The sequence below is a fragment of the Zalophus californianus genome, chromosome 12 (genome assembly GCF_009762305.2).
Source record: "Zalophus californianus isolate mZalCal1 chromosome 12, mZalCal1.pri.v2, whole genome shotgun sequence".
Taxonomy (NCBI): domain Eukaryota; kingdom Metazoa; phylum Chordata; class Mammalia; order Carnivora; family Otariidae; genus Zalophus; species Zalophus californianus.
The window spans coordinates 52,994,344-53,019,462 of record NC_045606.1 but is presented as its reverse complement, the minus strand read 5'-3'; the positions used below and the strand labels follow the sequence as shown (position 1 = coordinate 53,019,462).

General features: G+C 36.9%; 1 protein-coding gene across 3 annotated transcripts in view; it reads right to left on the bottom strand.

Annotated features, from left to right (window-relative positions):
• SP4 (Sp4 transcription factor) overlaps positions 1-25,119 on the bottom strand; it is an 86,876-nt gene that overhangs the window by 20,815 nt on the left and 40,942 nt on the right. For 2 of the 3 annotated variants that reach the window (XM_027574418.2, XM_027574417.2), the window contains exons 4-5: positions 20,798-21,026; positions 13,247-13,446 (exon numbers count right to left, since the gene is read on the bottom strand). In XM_027574418.2, coding sequence (XP_027430219.1) covers positions 13,247-13,446; positions 20,798-21,026 — 429 coding nt within the window. The remainder of the gene's footprint in view (positions 1-13,246; positions 13,447-20,797; positions 21,027-25,119) is intronic. The other variant, XM_027574419.2, reaches the window with a different exon arrangement.

Genomic DNA, 25,119 nt, shown 5'->3' with positions numbered 1-25,119 from the left:
GACTTTAGTGACTTGCTTCTAATAAACAGTGTATGGAAAGGAAAAAACAATAACTTCACAGTGGTGATACCTGGCGCACACTATCTTAACCAATTCACCAGCAGTAAGACACTGACATTGTCTACTTCCTAATATGACGAAATGAAGAAGGGCAATGGTGTCTGTGATATTTTTCCTAACAATTCATAATCTCAGTCTAATCATGAGAAAATAAACCCAAATTGAGGGATATTCTACTAAGTACCTAACTTTCAAAACTGCCAAGGTAAGAAAAAACAAACAAAACAATAACAAAAAGTAAAAAGAGTAAGGAAATTTCAGATTGCAGGAGACTAAACAGCCATGATTAATAAATGCAATATGGTATTCTGGATTGAATCCTGGAACAGAAAAAGTATTATTTGTGGAAAAGTCAGTAATTTAATTACTAGTAGTATACCAATGTTAACTTCTTAGTTTTCATAAATTATGTGGATATGGAAGTGGTGTAGTATTAGAGGAAGCTGTGTGAAAGGGATAGATGAACGCTCTATACTATCTTTACAACTTCTTCTGTAAATGTAAAATTATTTCAAAGTAAAAATATAAATAAATAAGTAAATAAGCTCTTAAAAGTTGACAGGGGAAAATTAGCTCACCTACAAAAAAGGAAGAAATGGACTTCATATTAGTAAAAGAGCTGCAAGAAAACGACAGAGCACTGCCACTAATATTTTGAATATCATTTTCAACCTAAGATTCTGTATTAGCCAAGCCATCTATTAAGTTGGAAAGCAGTATAAGGACACTTTCAGACCAATTTACTCCCTAGAGCTTTACTGTAGGAAGCATTTCACAATGTTTTTCAGCAAATAAGTAAACCAAGAAAAATGAAGGCAGGAGATCTTGAGACTAGTGGTTCAAAACCAATACAGCAGGGAAGAGAAGTCTCAAGATTATACCTATGCAGCAAGAAGAATCAGACTGATTAGAAAGCTGGAACCTCCAAAGAAAAGGAAAAACTGGATGAAGCTGATATTATTCTTTAAAAAGCGAAATAACAAAAGGAGGTGACAAAGTTAGCCAATGCAAGGGGGAAAAAGGCAATTAGAAACTTCAAGAAAAAAGAGGAAAGGATATGTAATTACACTCACCACATCAGAGTCATATCGTAATTATTGTTTATTGGTTTTCCATTTTACGAACTAAGCTACTAGGGTGCCTAGGTGGCTCAGTCAGTTAAGTGTCTGCCTTCAGCTCAGGTCGTATCTCCAGGGCGAGTCTGGGATCAAGCCCCAGCCCTGAAGAGAAGTGGGGCTCCCTGCTCAGCAGGCAGTCTGCTTCTATCTCTCCTTCTGCCCCTCCGTTCCCCCCTCACCTCCCCAGCCCTGCTGCTCATGCTCTCTCAAATAAATAAAAGCTTAAAAATAAAAAAGAACTAAGCTACTAAAAAAAGGAACAGTGCTTATTGGAGAGAAAGTAAACATTTTAACATCAAGAGAAAGAGAAGAGAGATAGTAAAATTTACGTAATTCTCGAGAAGTTAAGAGGTGAAACAATATGGAATGAAGGACATACATGCTAATATCTGTACCACAGAGTGGTGAGTCAAGAGATAGTGTTAGGCCTGCACTCAGTTAAAAAAAATGTGAATGTTGTCGGATGGTGTAAATTGAGGTAAATTCTTAACTCGCAATGCAAGAAGTCAAGAGACAGTGTCTACTATTGATAGATCAGTAACAATAAGCATATTTAGCTATATAACAATCATCACAGGAAGAATACAAACGCAAAAACAATTACAAAATTAAATATGGTTCTCTTGGGTATTAAAACAAGGGATGGGACAAAGAGTCCCCTAAATATTTATAAATGACATATCTAAAATATATAAAGAATTCTTAAAATTTAACACCAAAAAAAAATCTGATTTAAAAAATGGGCAGAGGACAAGAATAGACATTTTTCCAAAGACAACATACAAATGGCCAACAGATACATGAGAAGATGCTCAGTATCACTAATCATCAAGGAAATGCAAATCGAAACTCCAATGAGCTATCACCTCACAACTGTCAGAATGACTGGCATCAAAAAGACAAAAAATAATTCTTGGTGAGGATGTAGAAAAAAGGGAATCCTCGTGCACTGTTGGAGGAAATGTAAACTGGTGAGGCCACCGTGGAATATAATATGGAGGTTCCTTAACAAACTAAAATAGAAATACCATACAGTGCAGTAATTCCTCTTCTGGGAAGAAAAGGAACACTAACTTGAAAAGACATATGCTCCCCTACATTTACTACAGCATTATTGACAACAGCCAAATCTGGAAGCAACCCAAGCGTCCACTGACAGATAAATGAATAAAGATGTGGTACAGACTGATAACGGAATATTACTCAACCAAAAAAAGAATGAAATCTTGCCTTTTGCAAAAGATGGATGAAACTAGAGGACGTTATAAGTTAGTCCGAAGACAAATACCATAGGATTTCACTTATATGTGCAATCTAAAGAACAAAACAAACAAAACAAAACAGAAACAGAATCATAAATCCAGAAAACAAACTGGTATTTGCCAGAAGGAAGTGGGGTGGAGAGAAATAGGTGAAGGAGAGGCAAAATAAGTGAAGGGGATTAAAAGGCACAAACTTACAGTTATAAAATAAGTCACAGGAATGTTAAAGTATAGCAGAGAAAACAGTCATAACTGTACAGTGACAGACAGTAACTACTTACTGTGGTGAGCATTTCATAATGTATACAAATGACAGATCACTGTGTTGTACACCTAAAACTAATATATAATGTCAACTCTACATCAAATAAAAAAATTAATTAATTTTTAAAAGCCCCTTAACATTGTAACCTCTGATTTAAATTTTTTTGTATATTTTATTTTTTAAGTAAACTCAACATGGGGCTTGAATTCACGACCCTGAGATTAAGAGTCCTGTGCTCTACTGAATAAGCCAGCCAGGTGCCCCAATGATTTGATTTTTAAATACCAGGTACATGTATCATTTGGAAATTCAAAAACATTTTTTTCCTAAAAAGCAAAAAAATTGGCATTATTTTCAAAAGTGAATAAAAATAACTCATATCTTCATTCACAGTAGGTACTGAGTTTCTACTCAGTGTAGTGGTTGGCCTTTAAATAAAACATCGTTCTTGCAATGAATGGCCAAGGCTTTCAATTTAACTTTTAAATGCTTAATCAATACTTATTTGTTTCAAAAGATACTGTTTCATATTCTCTTCAAAAATTTTAATAAATACTTAGAAGTTACTATATTCAGTCACTAGAAGTCATTTAAGTATACTGACATTAAGCTTGACAGTTTTCAACATAACGTTTAATTACACAATTTTGTGTATGATGTATTCAAGATGTTTGAAACACTGAAAGTAAGCTTAAAATACATTCAATTCTGAATTATTCCAGCTTGTAGATTATAATGGTGTGAATCATTAAAAAACAAAAGAAAATATGCCTTCAAATCATTAGTAATTTGATATTGAAGTATATGTGTTTATAAATCCTTGGATAAATTTTTGTGTATCTCTATGAGTGTGGATAGGGATAAGAGAGACTTTAGAGTCTCATATTTCTCAAATAAAATGATGAAATCACAATGTGAGTTTCCAAATCAAAGAAAGCGGCAATTTTTCTTGTTTTCCTTAACTTGTCCCACTGCTAATCCAGAGTGGAAATATTGCATCCTAACATAATGACATAAACAGCGGAATATTTTTTTTAAAAACAGACATCAATACTGTTATGGGATTAATCACAATATGTTTGCCAATATCAATGGTGAGGTGGCATTATTAGAAGCCCCAATGCAATACCATAAGGAAACCTTTTAAAACTTAAAAAAAAAAACAAACTAAAATTCTTAGTTTTAGTATTATGCTAACTCAGGAATTCAGCCAGTATACTGAGACTCATTTGCCTATTAATTTATTTACATATCAAACTAAACTTTTAATAAATTTAACATCTATTTTTTGTTTTCTGAGACAATTATCTGATCTGTAAAATGAAGCCAATTATCTATCTCATAGTGTTACCGTTAGAATCAAAGGAGATAATTTATTTGAAACATGTAATGCATATTAGCTGATCAATACATGTCAATTCTATTTCCTTTTCTATCCCACATGTACCTAGGTATAAGTTAAAGGTTAAAGTCTAATTAGAAAATTTATCCAAGGGGAGGAGCAAGATGGCGGAGGAGTAGGAGACCTAAATTTCGTCTGGTCCCAGGAATTCAGCTAGATAGGTATCAAACCATTCAGAACACCTATAAACTCAACAGGAGAGCGAAGAAAAGAATAGGAGCTACTCTCTGAACAGAAAAGCGACCAGTTTCTGGAAGGTAGGACGAATGGAGAAGTGAATCCGAGGCGATATTCGGGAAGACAGACGGTGGGGGGAGGGAGCCTCCATCAGCCAGCTACTGGCAAATGATAGAGCAGCGGAGCACAAAATCGGAACTTGTAGAAGTTTGCTCCACTGAGGGATGTCGCTCCAGTGACTAAGCGGGGGTGGGGGGTGGAACCCTCGCTGGGACAGTGTGGTCTCAGGACCCTCGGGGTCACAGAAAGACTGGGGTGCCTGACTGTGGCAGAGCTCCCAGGTATCGGAGTGGGGAAGCCAGCTGCAAAGACGGAGCCGAGGAGTGGGCTCTCAGCTCTGGGTTGCCATAAACTGATCCGTGGCACAGTCGGGCCACTGCTCTTCCAGCAGGGACCCAACAAGCAGCCCATCTGGGGAGACTCCCCTTCCTCCCCTGGGAGGAGCAGCAAGGGAGCGCCAAGCAAGAATCTGCTGGGTTTGCAGACTCCAAATGGGGTCATGTGCCAGAGACAGAAACGCTCAGTCACAGGCCAGGTGAGCACGGAGTGCAGCCGGAGACCAGGGAGACAGGAGTCATTGACTGCTTTTCTCTAGGGGCGCACTGAGGAGTGGGGCCTGAAGCTGTCGGCTCCACCGGGACCAGAAATTGGGAGGCCGTCATTTTCATTCTCGTCCTCCAAAGCTGTATAGAAAGTTTACAGGGAACAAAAGCTACTGAGAGCAAACCCAAACAGATCACTTAGCCTGGCCCTGGCAAAGGCTATGCAAATCCGACTCCCACAAAGACATTAGAGAATCACTGCAACAGGCCCCTCCCCCAAAAGATCAGCAAGAACATCCAGCCAAGACCAAGTTTACCGATCAATGAGAATGGCAAAACCCTAGCGCTAGGGGAATATAGCACATAGAATTCATGGCTTTTTTCCCATGATGCCTTAGTCTTTCAAAGTGAATTTTTTAAAATTTTCTTATTTTTTTCTTTTTCTGTATTTTTATTTGAATTTTTCTTCTTTTTCAACCATCTATCAATTCCTTTTTAAAAATTTTTAATTTTTCATTTTTACAGTCATAGCTCTTCATTGTATTTAACCTTATTTTTTGTATACATGTAAGTTTTTCTTTCTTTAAAATTTTGGGATACAGTTTCTTCTAATAGACCAAAATATACCCTAAATCTAGTGTATGACGTTGTCCTAGTCTCCTGCCTGATCACATTCTTTTTTTTAAAAAATTTTCTTTTAAAGATTTTATTTATTTTTTTTTGAGAGAGAGAGAAACAGCATGAGAGGGGAGAGGGTCAGAGGGAGAAGCAGGCTCCCCACTGCACCGGGAGCCTGATGTGGGACTTGATCCCAGGACTCCAGGATCATGACCTGAGCTGAAGGCAGTTGCTTAACCAACTGAGCCACCCAGGCGCCCCTCTTTTTTTAAATTTTTTTTCATTCTTTTTTCAACTTCTTATCAATTCTTTAAAATTCTTTTTAATTTTCATCTTTACAGTCATATTCCATCCCTTCATCGTATTTACCCTTATTTTTATATATATGTAAAAGTTCTTCTTTCGTTAAAAATTTGGGAGGCAATTTCTTCTAACAAACCAAAATATACTGAAAATCTAGTGTGTGGCTCTGTTCTATTCACCAGCTGATCATATTCTCTCTCTTTTTTTTCCCTTTCTTTCCCCCGCCCGTTTTGGGTCTCTTCTGATTTGTTTAGTGTATATTTTTCTGGGCTCATTGTTACCCTTTTAGCATTTTTTTTAGCATTTTGTTCTCTCATTCATCTATTCCCCTCTGGACAAAATGACAAGATGGAAAAACTCACCTCAAGGAAAAGAACAAGAGGCAGTACTAACTGCCTGGGACCTAATCAGTACAGACATTCGTAAGATGTCGGAACTAGAGTTCAGAATGACGATTATAAAGATACTAGCTGGGCTTGAAAAAAGTACAGAAGACACTAGAGAATCCCTTTCTGGAGAAATAAAAGAACTAAAATCTAACCAAGTCAAAATCAAAAAAGCTATTAATGTGGTGCAATCAGAAATGGAGGCTCTAACTGCTAGGATAAATGAGGTAGAAGAGAGAAATAGTGATATAGAAGACCAAATGATGGAGAATAAAGAAGCTGAGAAAAAGAGAGATAAACAACTACTGGATCATGAAGGGAGAATTCGAGAGATAAATGACACAATAAAGTGAAACAACATTAGAATAAATGGAATCCCAGAAGAAGAAGAAAGAGAGAGGGGGGCAGAAGGTATACTGGAACAAATCACAGCAGAGAACTTTCCTAATTTGGGGAAGGAAACAGGCATCAAAATCCAGGAGGCAGAGAACTCCCCTCAAAATCAATAAAAAATAGGTCAACAACCTGACATCTAATAGTAAAACTTACAAGTCTTAGAGACAAAGAGAAAATCCTGAAAGCAGCTCAGGCAAGAAGTTGGTAAACTAAAATGGGAGAAACATTAGATTGGCAGCAGACCTATCCAGAGACCTGGCAGGCCGGAAAGGACTGGCATGATATATTCAGAGCACTAAACGAGAAAAATATGCAGCCAAGAATACTATATCCAGCTAGGCTGTCACTGAAAATAGAAGGAGAGATAAAAAACTTCCAAGACAAACAAAAACTAAAAGAATATGCGAACACGAAACGCAGCCCTACAAGAAATATTGAAAGGGGTCCTCTAAGCAAAGAGAGAGCCTAAAAGTAACATAGACCAGAAAGGGACAGAGACAATATACAGTAATAGTCACCTTACAGGCAATACAATGGCACTAAATTCATATCTTTCAATAGTTACCCTGAATGTAAATGGGCTAAATGCCCCAATCAAAACACACAGGCTATCAGATTGGATTAAAAAACAAGACCCATCAATATGCTGTCTGCAAGAGACTCATTTTAGACCCAAAGGCACCCCCAGATTGAGAGTGAGGGAGTGGAAAACCATTTACCATGCTAATGGACATCTAAAGAAAGCTGGGGTAGCAATCCTTGTATCAGACAAATTAGATATTAAAACAAAGACTATAATAAGAAATGAGGAAGGACACTATATCATAGTTAGAGGGTATGACCAACAAGAAGATCTAACAATTGTAAATATCTATGCCCCTAACATGGGAGCAGCCAATTATATAGGCCAATTAATAACAAAAGCAAAGAAACACATCGACAGTAATACGATAATAGTAGGGGACTTTAACACGTCCCTCACTCAAAGGGACGTATCATCTAAGCAGAAGATCAACAAGGAAATAAAGCCTTTAAATGACACACTGGACCAGACGAACTTCACAGATATATTCAGAACATTCCATTCCAAAGCAAAAGAATACACATTCTTCTCTAGTGCACATGGAACATTCTCCAGAATAGAACACATCCTGGGTCACAAATCAGGTCTCAAACAGTACCAAAAGATTGAGATAATTCCCTGCATATTTTCAGACCACAATGCTTTGAAACTAGAACTCAGTCACAAGAGGGAAGTTGGAAAGAACTCAACATGGAGGCTAAAGGGCATCCTACTAAAGAATGAATGAGTCAACCAGGAAACTAAAGAATTTAAAAAGTTCATGCAAACCAATGAAAATGAAAACACAACTGTTCAAAATCTTTGGGATGCAGCAAAGGCGGTCTTAAGAGGAGAGTACAGAGCAATACAAGCCTTTCTCAAGAAACAAGAAAGGTCTCATATACACAACCTAACCCCTACACCTACAGGAGCTGGAGAAAGAACAGCAAATAAAGCCTAAACCCAGCAGGAGAAGAGAAATAATAAAGATCAGAGCAGAAATCAATGAATTAGAAACCAAAAGAATAGTAATACAGATCAACAAAACCAGGAGCTGGTTCTTTGAAATAATTAATAAGATGGATAAACCTCTGGCCAGACTTATCAAAAAGAAAAGAGAAAGGACCCCAATAAATATAATCATGAATGAAAGAGGAGAGATCACAACCAATACCAAAAAATACCAACGATTATAAGAACGTATTACGAGTAACTATATGCCAGCAAATTAGATAATCTGGAAGAAATGGATGCATTCCTAGAGATGTGTAACCTACAAAAACTGAACCAGGAAGAAACAGAAAACCTGAACAGATCCATAACCACTAAGGAAATTAAAGCAGTAATCAAAAACCTCCCAACAAACAAGAGCCCAGGGCCAGATGGCTTCCCAGGGGAATTCTACCAAACATTTAAAGAAGAATTAATACCTATTCTTCTGAAGCGGTTTCAAAGAACAGAAATAGAAGGAAAATTTCCAAACTTATTTTATGAGGCCAGCATTACCTTGATCCCAAAACCAGACAAAGACCCCATCAAAAAGGAGAACTACAGACCAATATCCCTGATGAACATGGATGCAAAACTTCTCACCAAAATACTAATAGGATCCAACAGTACATTAAAAGGATTATTCACCACGACCAAATGGGATTTAACAACTGCAAATCAATCAATGTGAAAGAATACATTAATAAAAGAAAGAAAAAGAACCATATGATCCTCTCAATAGATGCAGAAAACGCATCTGACAAAGTACAGCATTCTTTCTTGATTAAAACTCTTCACAGTGTAGGGATAGAGGGTGCATACCTCAATATCATAAAAGCCATCTATGAAAAACCCACAGTGGAGTATCATACTCAATGGGGAAAAAGTGAGAGCTTTTCCCCTAAGGTCAGGAACACGAGAGGGATGTCCACTATCACCAATGCTGTTCAACATAGTACTAGAAGTCCTAGCCACAGCAACCAGACAACAAAAAGAAATAAAAGGCATCCAAATCGTCAAAGAAGAAGTCAAACTCTCACTCTTTGCAGATGATATGATACTTTATGTGGAAAACCCAAAAGACTCCACCCCAAAACTGCTAGAACTCATACAGAATTCAGTAAAGTGGCAGGATATAAAATCAATGCACAGAAATCAGCTGCATTTCGATACACCAACAACAAGACAGAAGAAAGAAAAATTAAGGAGTTGATCCCATTTACAACTGCACCCAAAACCATAAGATACCTAGGAATAAATCTAACCAAAGAGGCAAATGATCTAGACTCAGAAAACTACAGAATACTCATGAAAGAAAATGAGGAAGACACAAAGAAATGGAAGAACGTTCCATGCTCATGGATTGGAAGAACAAATATTGTGAACACGTCTATGCTACCTAGAGCAATCTACACATTTAATGCAATCCCTATCAAAATACCATCAAGTTTTTTCAAAGAAATGGAACAAATAATTCTAAAATTTGTATGGAATAAGAAAAGACGCCGAATAGCCAGAGGAATGTTGAAAAAGAAAAGCAAAGCTGGTGGCATCACAATTCCAGACTTCAAGCTCTATTACAAAAGCTGTCATCATCAAGACAGTATGGTACTGGCACAAAAACAGACACACAGATCAATGGAACAGAATAGAGAGCCCAGAAATGGACCCTCAAGTCTATGGTCAACTAATCTTCAACAAAGCAGGAAAGAATGTCCAATGGAAAAAAGACAGTCTCTTCAACAAATGGTGTTGGGAAAACTGGACAGCCACATGCAGAAGAACGAAACTGGACCATTTCCTTACAACACACACAAAAATAGACTCAAAAGGAATGAAAGACCTAAATGTGAGACAGGAATCCATCAAAATCCTTGAGAACAAAAAAAAAAAAAAAAAAAAAAAATCCTTGAGAACATAGGCAGCAACCTCTTTGACCTCAGCTGCAGCAACTTCCTCCTAGAAACATCGCCAAAGGCAAGGGAAGCAAGGGCAAAAATGAACTATTGGGACTTCATCAAGATAAAAAGCTTTTGCATAGCAAAGGAAACAATCAACAAAACCAAAAGACAACCGACAGAATGGGAGAAGATATTTGCAAATGACATATCAGATAAAGGGCTAGTATCCAAATCTATAAAGAACTTATCAAACTCAACACCCAAAGAACAAATAATCCAATCAAGAAATGCGCAGAAGATATGAACAGACAATTCTGCAAAGAAGACATCCAAATGGCCAACAGACACATGAAAAAGTGCTCAACTTCGCTCGGCATTAGGGAAATCCAAATCAAAACCTCAATGAGATACCACCTCAGACCCGTCAAAATGGCTAAAATTAACAAGTCAGGAAAACACAGATGTTGGAGAAGATGTGGAGAAAGGGGAACCCTCCTACACTGTTGGTGGGAATGCAAGCTGGTGCAGCCACTCTGGAAAACAGTATGGAGGGTCCTCAAAAAGTTGAAAACAGAGTTACCCTATGACCCAGCAATTGCACTACGAGGTATTTACCCCAAACATACAAATGTAATGATCCGAAGGGGCACATTCACCCCAATGTTTATAGCAGCAGTGTCCACAATAGCCAAACTATGGAAAGAGCCTAGATGTCCATCAACAGATGAATGGATAAAGAAGATGTGGTGTGTGTGTGTGTATATATATATATATATATATATATATATATATATATATAATAGACACTATGGAATATTATGCAGCCATCAAAAAAATGAAATCTTGGGGGGGTGCCTGGGTGGCTCAGTCATTAAGCATCTGCCTTTGGCTCAGGTCATGATCCTGGGGTCCTGGGATTGACCCCACATCAGGCTCCCTGCTCAGCGGGAAGCCTGCTTCTCCCTCTCCCACTCCCCTATTTGTGTTCCTGCTCTCGCTATCTCTCTGTCAAATAAATAAATAAAATCTTATAAAAATTAAAAAATGAAATCTTGCCATTTGGAATGATGTGGATGGAACTAGAGGGTATTATGCTAAGCAAAATAAGTCAATAAAGACAAGTATCATATGATCTCACTGATACGAGGAATTTGAGAAACAAGACAGAGATCATAGGGGAAGGGAGGGAAAAATGAAACCAGACGAAACCGGAGAGGGAGACAAACCGTAAGAGACTCTTAATCTCTGGAAACAAACTGAGGGTTGCTGGAGTGGAGCGGGGTGGGAGGGATGGGGTGGCTGGGTGATGGACATTGGGGAGGATAGGTACTAATGGTGAGCGCTGTGGACTGTGTAAGACTGATGAACCACAGACCTGTACCCCTGAAACAAGTAATACATTATACGTTAATTAAAAAAAAAATTTTATCCAAATTATTAATCTATTCAACAATTAAATAGTGAAACCCAAATGTATATCAGACACATTCTAAGTAAAAGGTAGTTGTTCTATGCAAAACTTAGAAAAAGAGACAAAACTTACAAAAAAGAAAACTTTAAAGCCATTAGAAGAAAATGTTTTTAAAAAGTTTACGATCTTGAGGGGCACCTGAGGGCTCAGTCGGTTAAGCATCTGACTTCAGCTCAGGTCATGATCTTAGGGTCCCGGGATCTAGCCCCAAGTCGGGCTCCCTGCTCATGCTCTTGCCTGCACGCATTCTTTCTCTCTCTCTCTCTCAAATAAATAAAATCTTTAAAAAAAAAAAAACAACTTTATGATCTTGGGATAAGAGAGGATTTCATTAAAAATAAGGAAAGCAAAGGACAAGAAAACATATCTAACTAAATAAAAATGTACAACTTCCATGTGGGAAAAAATAGCAAAAGGACTAGCAATATAGGGGGAAATTTCAACATGTAAATCAGTAAGAAAAAGGAAAACAACCCAAAAGAAAACTGAGCGAGGAAATAATGAACAGAAAAAAATATATAAATGACCAATAAACATGAAAAGATGTTTTAGCTCATGGATAACCAAGAAAACTGCTACTTTAAAAAATGAGAAACCATTTTAGATTTACAAAAACTTTTTTTTTTTTAAGCAATGCGCATGTTTTTATTTGTTTTTTAAAGTAGTTTCCACACCCAACGTGGAGCTTGAACTCACCACCGTAAGAGTTCCACGCTCTACCGACTGAGTCAGCCGGGTGCCCCAGACAACAATTTTCAAAGGCTAACACTACTGAGTATTGGTGAACACACAGAAAATTGGAAACTCTCAGTCACTGCTAGTGAGGCAGAGGTGGTTAACAGCCATTTTAGAGATTCTTTAGCAGTTATCTAGCAAAACACATAAATTCTCTGTGATCCAATAATTCTACTTCACATACATGTTCACTGTATGTTCACATCAGCAAAGTTTGTGATAGCAAAAAGCCTAATCATAATAAGCAATAGAGGGAATGGATTAATACAGTATGGTAGAGTCAGGTAACAGCATACTATATAGCAGTAAAAAAGTACTACAAACATGCATATATTCATTTATATGTACACATATATGAGCTCAGATCTTAAAACATAATGATAAATGAAATTATACTATATCATTTATGTAAAATTTCATAACACATAAAATAATATTTTACACATATGTCTATGAACCATATATGTAAGAGTATTAAAAACAGTACTAAAAACTTACACTTTAAATTCATGGTAGCTATTTTCCTTGAGAGGACAAATAGAATGTCAACTTTGTATAATTTGCCTTATTAAAAAATAACACATAGATTAACAGCTGTCAGTTCTAGGGGAGAGGTATATATTTGTTATATTAATCTTATACTTTAGTCAATTTTCTAAATTGTAAAAAAACGCAAAAGCTAGTAAAGGTAACCAATAACATTATAATTCAACTCTCTTAACCTATTTAAATACTGACAAAAACGAATATATGTGAATTCAACCTGCTAATACAAGATAAGCAAATGGAAATGAATATATTTCATGTTACATAATTATGCTGATAAACCTTACAAAAAGTAGAATAAAATATATCTCAGAAATGTTGTAAAAAAATTTGATCTTAAACATCTTTCATAAAATCACTAAAGTGAATTGTAGCTAAACTATCTTACAATTTTCACTTAAACACTAAAAAATAAGTAAAATGTACAAGCCCTAAAAAATAAAACAACTAACCTGTATGGGTTCTTCTATGTCTCTGAAGCTCATCACTCCTTGTGAATCTTTTGCCACAAAACATCCAGTTGCATACAAAAGGTCTTTCTCCAGTATGCCAGCGAAGATGTGCTCGTAGGTGAGATGTTTTGCCATAAACTTTTCCACATCCTTCAATATGACAGATATGCTGTTTCTTTTTTCCTGGTTCATTACTGCCTCTAACAAAAACAAAAACCAAACGTTAATTACACTCCCAAACACCAAGCTTGTAATTATGGAAAAAAAATAAAAGGGAATCAAGGTTCCTAAATGATGCATTTCTGAATGGGTTTTTAAAATCATGATGCCACAACTGTAATTCAAAATCAGAAAATTTTCAATTAAAAAAAGTTATGTACTAAACTCAAAACTGCTATGAAAACATGTTTATCCCACAGAGTTCATGTTCTACCATGGACTTCATGTTCCTTCCCTAATAGGCTCTTCCCTTGGGGGGAAAAAAAATCTCTAAGCTTTTCAAGACACTTGAAAATTCTTCTCTAAAAACCCAAAGAATGGTAATCCCCATTTAAAAAAGTAAGGTTCAGAGTTTCACTTCCAGCAAGACAGCCTGAAGAGTTTCATGGGCCTAGTCCCCAGTGAAAATTATGAAAAAACAAAACAAACAATGAATCATGGAACACTGCATCAAAAACTAATGATGTAATGTATGGTGATTAACATAACATAATAAGGAAAAACAATTAAAATTTTTAAAATAAAAAACTAAACAAATACCATATACAATCTCTGGAAATGGTTCTATGAGCATACAGCACATAAATAAATAAATATTCAAGAAAATAAGAGTAAGAATAGTGAGGGTCTGTAGTAACTGAACCAAAACCCAACCCTCTCTGAGGGTCTGTCCCGTCACCTCCTCCGACATAGAAACACTCTAGATGGTGCAGCCAAGAGCAGGGTTCCCTTTTCTCACTTCTCAGTTGGAGGGTTATCTCCCCAGGAAGGGGCAAGATATCAGAACTTCTCATTCTACTACTCCCAGTTATCTGTTGCTAAGGCTAAGTTCCAGGCAAGTATGGCTGACAGATAGGGAACTCTGTTCTCCATCCAAACCCAACTCCTGAGACCTCGGCTCTGCCTTGGATAGGGCACAATGAGCATAGTGCAGTACAGATCATCCTTGACTCAGCTCATTTTTAGTGTATACAGTAGAACTGCCAAGTCAGCAGAGGCAAGGCAAGAAAACCCGAGGCTACTGCTGCTCACTTGCCAACACTCAGCTCCTAGAGCAGGGATGCTGCTCAGAGAGAAATGTGCCACTATCCCAACCCCAAGTTCAGGAGCCATGACAAAGAGATCTTGGCCAGGGAGAGAACACAGCATAAAACAGAACTCCAAATCTCTTCCCAAAGGAATTGAATTCATTTGCAAACAAAGTGTGAAAAAGTTTGAGCCTAAGGGTGCTCACAGCGGAGACTGCTGCAAAACACAAATGGGAGGAGACTAATAGATACATTGGAGAAATAGGCAAAACTATAGGCCGACTAGGCTGTCAGAAAGAAGGGAAAAAAGAGGCAGCTGGGAGTGGCCTTCCAGAGTCGGAATAAATCTCAAACACAGACCTGTTGATCTAGTCCTTAAGAAGAATCTGAATAGATCGGTCTGTAGAGTAATATATGTTACAGGGCACTGTTGAAAACAGTAGAACAATCAGCTGACAGTGGAGTTTAATAGCTGGGTGTGGTCAGGGACAGGACAGTCAAAGTCCCTCCCAAACCACTGTCATCCAGGGTCACTAAGCATACCCAATTCTGCATCCACTGAGGAGCAACATGCTTCATGGGGCGGGGAGGGGGGGCAGTAGGGGCATTCACCAAAATAACCCAGCCAGTCACTAAATAAGCAAGCAAACAATAACAATAAGCCAGGGGTGGGGAAAGGCAGGGGAGGCAGTACAAAGTTGCTACAATATATTAAACCATCCAGTTTCCAACCAAAAGTATGAGACATGCCAAAAGTAAAATAGGGGAGTATGACCCATACACTAAAAAAAAAGCAAGTAAAACTATGAGAGCAAACAGATTTAACAAGACTTCAAAGCAGCCATTAATAAATATATTTAAATAACTAAAGGACACCATGATTGAAGCGAAGTATAATGACAATATCACATCAAATGGAGAATATCAATGAAGAGTTACAAATGATTTAAAAAAAGGGGGGGAAATTGTGGAGATGAGAAGTACAAGTGAAATGAAAAATTTACTAGAGGGACTCAAAAGAAATAGCAAAATTCAACACAGATCCATAGAGATTGTGCAATCCAAAAACAGACAAGAAAAAGAACAAAGGAAAATGAACAGGGTGCCTCAGAAATGCAGGACACCAAAGTAATGAGTGAGGGGAACAGAGAGGAGAGGAGAGGAGAGGAGAGGGGGAAGAGAATGCAGCAGAAAAAATACTCAAAGAAATAATGGCTGAAAACTTTATTAAACTTACTGAAAAACATGGATCTACATATGCAGGAAGCTCAACAAACTCCAAGTAGTATAACTGCACAGATCCACAAATAGACACTTTATATGCTAAAAATCCTGAAACCCAAAGACAAAATCTTGAAAGCAGCAAGGGAAAAATAACTCCTCATTTACAAAGGAACTGCAGTAAAAGAAAGAACTGACTTCTCAGCAGAACAATGGAGGTCAAAAGGCAGGGTGAAAACGTGCAAAGTACTCATGAGAAAAAAACTGAAACAAGAAGACTCTATCCAGCAAAACTACCTTTAAAAAATGAACGTGAAATAAAGATATTCAAAGATAAACACAGAATTTGTTTTGAGCAGACCTACTTTGCAAGAAACTAGACTAAAGAAGTTCTTCAGGTTGCATTAACTGAACCCAGAAAGTAATTCAAATGTACACAAAGAAACAAAATAGCACCAGCAAGGGTAATTGTGTAATTATAGAGGACAGTGTAGTGTGTATTTCTTGTCTTACCAGATTTAAAAAGTAGTTTTATAAAACAATATGTGTAAAATGTATTGTCAAGCCCATAACATAAAAATGTATATATTTAATACATTTGCAGTAACAGCACAAAGCATTGGGAGATGGGAGCAAAGCTGTAGTGGGCTAAGAATATGATGCCAGAAAGGAACTCAAATATCAGGAACAAATAAAAAGAACTAGTGATAAAATTAACATAGCAAAAGTTATATATACTTGCTCATCTTCTCTCAACTTCTGGCCCCCCCCCCGCCCCCAATGTCAGAGCTCTTGGTCAGGCATGAAAACACTTTAAAACAAGTCCTTGGCAACCTCCAGATTATTCTTGGTGATCCTATATCCCTCTGGCCTCTCAACTTCTGTTAAAGATACAACATTATATAAAGTAGTAATTTATAACAATATATTGTTGGATCTGTAACACTTACAGACATAATATGTATTATAATAATATACATAATATTACACTATAATAACATCACAAAAAGAAGCAAAAGGGAATAGACTTATAAAGAAATAACTTTTCTATAATTCACTGGAATTAAGTTACTATTATTATGACAAGACATATATGGTAAGGTCAAGAGCAACTACTATGGAAATAACTCAAAATAATATAGTGAAAAAAATCATTAAAATTAAAATGCTACTTTACAAATTAAAGTGCTATATTATATTCACCTAACGCAAAAGAGGGCAGTAAAGGAGGAAGAGAGAAAAAGACATGAGACACAAAAAAAACAAAAAGCAAAATGGAAGACATAAATTCAACCATATCAATAACATCAAATGTAAATGGATTATACAATCCAATCAAAAAACACATTTTGTCAGACTGGATTTAAAAAAAAAAAAAACCAACAGGAGCACCTGAGTGGCTCAGTCAGTTAAGTGCCCATCTGACTCTTGGTTTTGGCTCAGGTCATGATCTCATGGATCATTGGATCAAGCCCACATCGAGCTCCACACTCAGCAGGGAGTCTGCTTGAAGGTTCTCTCCCTCTGCCCCTCCCCCCACTCTCATCCTCATTCTCTCTAATAAATCAATCAAAAAAAAAAAAAAAACCAAAACTAAGATCCAATTCAAAGACAAAAAGATACAGTGAGATTAAAGTAAATCAATTAGGCAGAAAAGCAACAAGGAGACAGAAGACTTGATAAACTTGACCTAACAGACATCCATAAAACACTCCACCAAACAGTAGCAAAATATACATTCTTTTCAAGTGCACATAAAATGTTCTTCCAAGATAAATCATACACCAGGCCATGAAACAAACCTCAACAAAAGACAGAAATAATGGCACAGTATGTTTTCTGACCACAGTGTCATGAGAGTAGAAACCAGTTATAGGAGGAAACTGGAAAATTTACAGATATCTAGAAATTAAATACACTCCTAAATAACCAGTGGGTCATAAAAGAATCCAAAGGGAAAGCAGGAAATACTCTGAGAAGAATGAAGATACATCATATCAAAATTCATGGGATACATGTAAAGGCAATACCTAGAGAGAAATTTTTAGCTGTAAATGCCTACATTAAAAAAGATCTTAAATCAATAACCTTCCATCGTAAGACAATGGAAAAAGCAAATTAAATCTAAAATAAAGCAAGCGGAAGGAAATAAAGAATAGAGCAGGAACTAATGAAATTGAGAATACAGAAACAACAGAGAAAAATCAATGAAACCAAAAGCTGATGTGACTTGATTTTTGAAAAGGTCACCAAATTGAACAAGGCTTTATTTAGGTAGACTGACCAAGAAAAAAAGAGAAGACACACATTACTAGAATCTGAAATGAAAGAAGACTCATTACCAACCTTACAGAAATAAAAAGAATTATAAAAGAATACCAAGAATAATTGTATGCCAATTACTTAAATAACTTAGATGAGACGGATAAATTCCCCAAAAGACACAAAGTACCAAAACTGACTCAAGAATAATCAATCAATCAATCAGAAAAAACCCTTACCAGTAAAGAGATTAAATTAGTAGTCAAAAAAATACCCGTAAGAGAAGCCCAGGACCTAGACAGTTTCATTGGTGAATTCCACAAAACATTTAAAGAATTATTACCAGTTCTTCACAAACTTTCAAAAAATAAAACTGGAGGGAACACTTCCCAACTCATTCTATGAGGCCCATATTACCCTTACCAAAAGCAGACAAAGACATTATAAGAAAACTACAGACCAATTATCTCTCATGAACACAGATGCAAAAATCCTTAAGAAAATACTAGCAAACTGAATATAGCAATACATAAAGAATTATGTACCACGACTAAGTTGGATTTATTCCACAAATGCAAAAGTACTTTAACATCCGACAATCAATTAATATAACACACCATACTGACAGAATGAAACACAGAAACTATGTGATCATCTCAACAGATGCAGAAAAGCATCTGACAAAATCCAACAACCTTTCATGACAAAAACACAATGAAGTAGGAATGGAAGGGAGCTTTCTTCATCAAGGGCATATATGAAAAGCTCAGAGCTAATATCATACTTAATGGTGAAAGACTGGACCCTTTTCCCCTAGGATCAGGAACAAAACAAGGATGTTTGCCACTTCTATTCAACGTTATACTATAGGTCTGGACAGAATAATTAGGTAAGAAAAAGAAATAAAAATCATCCAGAGTGGAGAGGATGAAGTGAAACTATCTCTATTTGCAGATGACATGATCTTACATATAGAAAAATCCTACTGAATCCACTTAAAAACCATTAGAACTGATAAAAAGATTTCAGTAGGTTATGGGATACAAGATCAATAAACAAAAATTAACTGTATTTCTATACACTTGCAATGAACAATAAAGAAAAAGGTTCCATTTACAATAGCCTCAAAAATAATAAAATAGGAATAAATTTAACAAAACAAGTATAAAACTTATAATCTGAAAACTACAAAATAGTGTCAAAGGAAATCAGAGATCTAAATAAATAGAAAAACACATATGTAAAAGGATCAGAAGACAATAGTGTTGAGTTGGCAATATTCCTCAAACGGATCTGGAGATTCCATACCACCCCCCCCATCAGAATCCCATCTGCCTTCTTGGTAGAGAGTGACAAGCTGATTCTAAAATTCACATGGAATTACAAGTGTCTCTGTCACTATCAAGAAAGTAAAAAGACAACTCTCTGAATGGGAGAAAATATTAGCAAATCATGTAACTGATAAGGGACTTGTATCTAGAATATATAAGGAGCTATTACAATTTAATTAAAAAAATCTAATTTAAAATGGGCAAAAAAATCTTTTTTTTTTAAGATTCATTCATTCTAGTGAGAAAGAGAGAGCACCCAAGCAGGGGGAGGGGGAGAGGAAGCGAAATCCTCAGGCAGACTCCCCACTGAGCGTGGAGCTCCACACGGGGCTCAATCCCAGGACCCTGAGATCATGACCTGAGCTGAAACAAGAGTTGGATGCTCAACCAACTGAACCATCCAGGCATCCCTCTTTTTTTTTTAAAGATAAAATGAGCAAAAGATCTTAACAGACATTTCTCCAAAGAAGATATACAAATGGCCAATAAGCACACGAAAACATACTTGACTAATGAAGTCATCAGGAAAATGCAAATTAAAACCATACTGAGATACCACTTCACATACACACCAGGAAAGCTGTAATCAAAAAGCCAAATTATAACAAGCGTTGGCAACCACTGGAACCCTCATACACTGCTGGTGGGAATGCAAAACAGTACAGCTACTTTGGAAAATAGTCTGGCAGTTCCTCAAATGGTTAGACCTAGAGTTACTATACGGACCATTAATTCCATTCTTAGGTATACACCCAAGAGAAATGGAAAACCTATGTCCACACCAAAATTTGTATAAAGAAGTTTAAAGCCAACAGATGGGAAAATTCCAAGTGTCCATCAACTGATAAATGGATAAGTAAAATACTGTGTATCTATACAATGGAATGCTATTTGTTCATTTAAAAGAATGAAGTACCAATACCTAATACATGCTATAATATGGATAAACCTCAAAAATACTATGCTACGTAAAGGAAACCAGTCATGAAAAAAATCACATATGATTCCATTTATATGCATGTCCAGAATGGCAAATGCATAATGAAAGCAATTTGTTTAATGGTTGCCTAGAGCTGGGAGGATTGGGGGTGAGGGGGTGATGGCTAAGAATATAGGAGTTTCTTTTCGAGGTGATGAAAATGTTCTAAAATTGTGATGATAAATGCACAGCTATGTGAACATACTAAAAACCAATGAAATGTAGACTGAGGGAATTGTATGGTATGTGAATTTTATATCAATAAAATTAAAATTTTTACATAATAAATGAAACAAGAAAACCATTAAAAAAAAGTATAAGGTACGTGGTAGAAGACCACTAAAACTCCATTCCTAGACTAGTTCAATTTAATCCCTGTCAAAACAACACTGTATCTCAATTTTGCGCTACAAAGCTAGTGACATTCTAGTGATCAAAGTACCCAGCCAATGGCTTGGTTTTAACTATTTTATGCCTTCCAGAGAGATAAAGTTGGTAACAGAGCATTTACCTTCCTTCTCCTTCCCTACAATTAGGACAGGAACAGGCAACTCTTCGAAGCCTCTTGCCAGGCTGCACCTCTTGATCAGAAGCTTGCTGGCCTTGCTGCAAATGCACTTGTGTGAGTTGGTCAGGACTAACAGCACCTATCGTTGCGTTAGCAATTCCTCCAACTGCTACAGTTACAGGAGCTATCGTGGCTTGTTGGACCTTTACTCCATCTTGTCCTTGCTGCTGACCTAAAAATTGGGGGGGGGGGGAGGGGGAAAGAGTATTATAATGTTTTCTATTTCTAAAGAAAGGATTAAAAAAAATTCCATGTGGACATTTTAAAGCTAACATATTTGTTCTAACAGTTAATCTGTGTAAAATATAATAGCAAAGGGGTTAATGATTTTTACTATGCAAATCCTCCTAAAATATAATATTCTCATTTAAGTAGCTCAGGCTGCCTCTATATCGGGTTGGTGGGACTATACATAAATCATTTAACCCTCTGGTGGCTTCAGTTTCTCCATCTGTAAAATGAAGATAGTAATACTTGCCACCTACCTACCTCACCAAAGTGCTGTGAGGATTCATGAGATATTATTTGAAAAGCACTCTGAGATCCTCAGATGAAAGATGTTGTATCCATTTCCACAGTAAGCAACATACCTCATTCACTCCAAGAATATATAGGAATGAAAAGTAACTAAAATGATTAAGTTTTATAGATATTTCTCATTCCTCCATACTTTAAAATTAAGCAAACATCTTTTTGAGGAATCTTTTTTTTTATAATGCACAGTGAGTTAAGTAGTTTTTTAAAATGTAAAACCATCCATGATTATTACATACTATCACTATAATCATAAAACAGACATTTAGGGTATTACTACTTCATTCACTCATGTTAGGTAGCTTAGACTTACTTTACTTTTCAGGTTAGTATGAATACCAACTTGGCATCTTCACTTAAAGAAAACTATGATAAATAATACATAATATGACCAAAAGACCCCATCTACTTTATCTATGGTTTAAATTGATCCTGAAGTGCAAGTGAGTATGCTATAATGATCCTTTCTTTCAACATGGTTCTCTACATCAGGTATAGAACAGCAGAAAACACCAATTTATAAAGTAATGCTCTCACCTCTGAGAGTTGATGTAAGAATTAAGCAAGTTAATTTTTATAAACCCCTTACCACAGTGCCTGGTACAGAATTGTTCATTTGTTAGCTATTATTGCTGAGTCTCCACTGAGTTAGGTGGCAACACAAGAATAAAATATGGTAGCAGAAATAAACATGTGAGTACTGGGTGTAAAATAAAAGGGCTTATTTTAAAGCTGCAAATGTAGTACTTTAAACATGGAGAGCAACCAAGAAAAGAATAAAAATTAACAAGTGAGCAAAGAGTATACCCATTTTCTAAACAGAACTAAACTTCTGATTGTCTCAGCCAAAGTCAATCTCATTCACCTCTGTATTGAAAACACTCTGAAACCTTTGGAATAGCACCAATAACTATAATACAAATAAAAAATGTCTTTTGCACTGTTTTAATAAGGATACATATTTTAGTTTTTCTACTAAAATTTAAATTTCTGATCATCTTTGAATTAACATACTGTGATAGGTAAAGCAATGCAAGTAAAGTCAGATGTGAATTCATGTGCCATTCGATGACCATGCACTTGAGTATCCTCAAGTTTCCTCACCTCTTAATAATGATGACCTCCCTAAAATTCCTGTCTCCTACTTCAGAGAGTTCTTTATGAAGATCAAGGTGATTTCCTAAAGGGTAAAGACTCTGTAAACTGTGAAACAATACACCATGTAGAGTGTAACTCTTATACCCCTATGTATCTTCTGAATACTTAATTTTTCCAGCTGTTGTTCATACAATACTAGGTCATTCCTTTCAGGCTGCAAAGGTATTTAAGATGTCCTTCATTATGTGAAAGAAGTGCTACGAATCCCCAATCAATGGCTCATCATTCTCAGATCCCTTGACCATTTCCTTGATAGACTCCTCAACCCTTCACACTATGAACATTTATTTGTTCAATGCCTAAACAACTTGGCAAGTTATTCCAATGAATAATACCAAGCCAATCATATTTGAATTTATATATTTAAGCCTGACAACTCTCTTGACTTCTTCACCTAGCTGTCCTAGACAGTTCAACATAGCTCAGTATTACTTTTCTTTCATTTCCACTGCTACCAGTCAAGTATAAATCACCAAATTCTATTTAAAAAAAATTTTTTTTAAGGTTTTATTTATTTGGCAGAGAGATAGAGAGCACAACTAGAGAGAGAGCACAAATAGGCAAAGCGGCAGGCTGAGGGAGAGGGAGAAGCAGGCTCTCAGCTGAGCAGGGAGCCCGACGTGGGGCTTGATCCCAGGACCCTGGGATCATAACCTGAGCCGAAGGCAGCCGCTTAACCGACTGAGCCACCCAGGTGCTCCTAAATCACCAAATTCTTTATCAAGGCTTCCAGGCCCTCCTGCTCCAGTTTAACCCTACACCCTCAAACCTCATCACGTATTATCAGTCTCTCCCCTGTTCACTCTGCTCCTGACACATTGGCCTTTTCCCCTAGCCCTCAAACAAATCAAGCTCATTCCTTTCTTAGGGCCTCTGCACATCCTCTCCAGTCTGGGTAGGAATGCCTTGGCACCCAAATCTTTGCACAGTTGATTCCTTAGTAATATTCTAAGTTCAAAACTCTCCTCTTTAGAAATACCACTCCTGATCACATCATCTAAAATGGTACCCTTTAGTCCATTTCTGTATCATCACCAAGTTTTTGTCTTACTTGGATTAAATTATCTTGTCCTTTTTAACTTTTTTGTCTTTGCCTCACTTCTGAATGTTAAGTTCCATGAGAACAGGGATCTTGCCTGTCATGTTCACTGCTGTCTCCAGCATGTGGAACACTACTCAACACCCAGAAGCCACTCAATAACATAAGCTTAATAAAGGAATGTTTAAAAATTAATTCATCTTCAAAACTTACTCCTATTAATGATTCTGTTTTGGTAAATGCTAAATACTACTTTCCCTATTAACTACAATCGAAACATTAAAACATCATCTTTTAGGCTAAAGTTCTCCTTTACCCATTAATTACATCCATATGATAGCCAGGTTAAAATGTACATAAAAGCATAATGCTCCTGCATTCACCTTACCTTTCTGTTGCCAGAACCATCACCCTGGTCCAGGTCCTTATTATTTCATGCCTCTAACAGCCTACATGGGACCCACACCTCCTATCTCATCCTTCAAACTGTTGCCAGAAAATTTTTTTTTTTTTTTTAAAGATTTTATTTATTTATTTTAGAGAGAGAATGAGATAGAGAGAGAGCATGAGAGGGGAGAGGGTCAGAGGGAGAAGCAGACTCCCCGCCGAGCGGGGAGCCTGATGCGGGACCCGATCCCGGGACTCCAGGATCATGACCTGAGCTGAAGGCAGTCGCTTAACCAACTGAGCCACCCAGGCGCCCGCCAGAAAATTTTTAAATGCTGTTCTGATCATATCACTTCCCTGCTCACTAACTTTCAATCATTCCCCATCAGACAAAGTCTAGCATTCAAAGGACTCCACCACAAAGACCTAACTCCTGGCTCTCAGACTTCCTCCTTATGGCCAAATCCAATCTGTATTTTCTCACTGCTGCATGTGACACAATCAACCATTCTGTTCTTCCTAAAACTTGACTGAATGAGCTGTAATTCCTTACATTCTGAGAAACCCCTTACTCGCTATTAGCCATTATCAGCATTTAAATCTAAGCTTGTATCACATTTTTAGTTTTTTGAAAGATTTTATTTTTAAGTCATCTCTACACCCAAGATGGAACTCAAACTCACAACCTCGAGAACAAGAGTCACATGCCCCACTGACTGAGCCTGCCAGGCGCCCCTGTGTCATATTTTAAAAGATTTATCCACACTGGTTGCCTTTAGTCCACATTTCCCTTTCCTCAAACTACTAAAATTGTATGTCCAACCCATTACTCTACTAAAATCATGACAGAATTATCAATTCGTCTAGGAATGAGACCAGTTATCCCACTCTCCTAAACTAGTTCCTTCTCATTGCCCAAACTGAAAACTTGAAGCCATTCTTAACTCTCCTCCATCTCCTTCTACCCCTACAATAGCAGCTATCATTTTATACTTAGCTACTGGATGTCTTACATCTGTTATTTTACCTATTCCTCACATCCCTATGGACTGAGTACTGCCGTCCCTATTTTAAGTTAAGAAAACTAAAGTTCTGGGGGAGCCTGGATGGTTCGGTCAGTTGGGCGTCTGCCTTCGGCTCAGGTTGT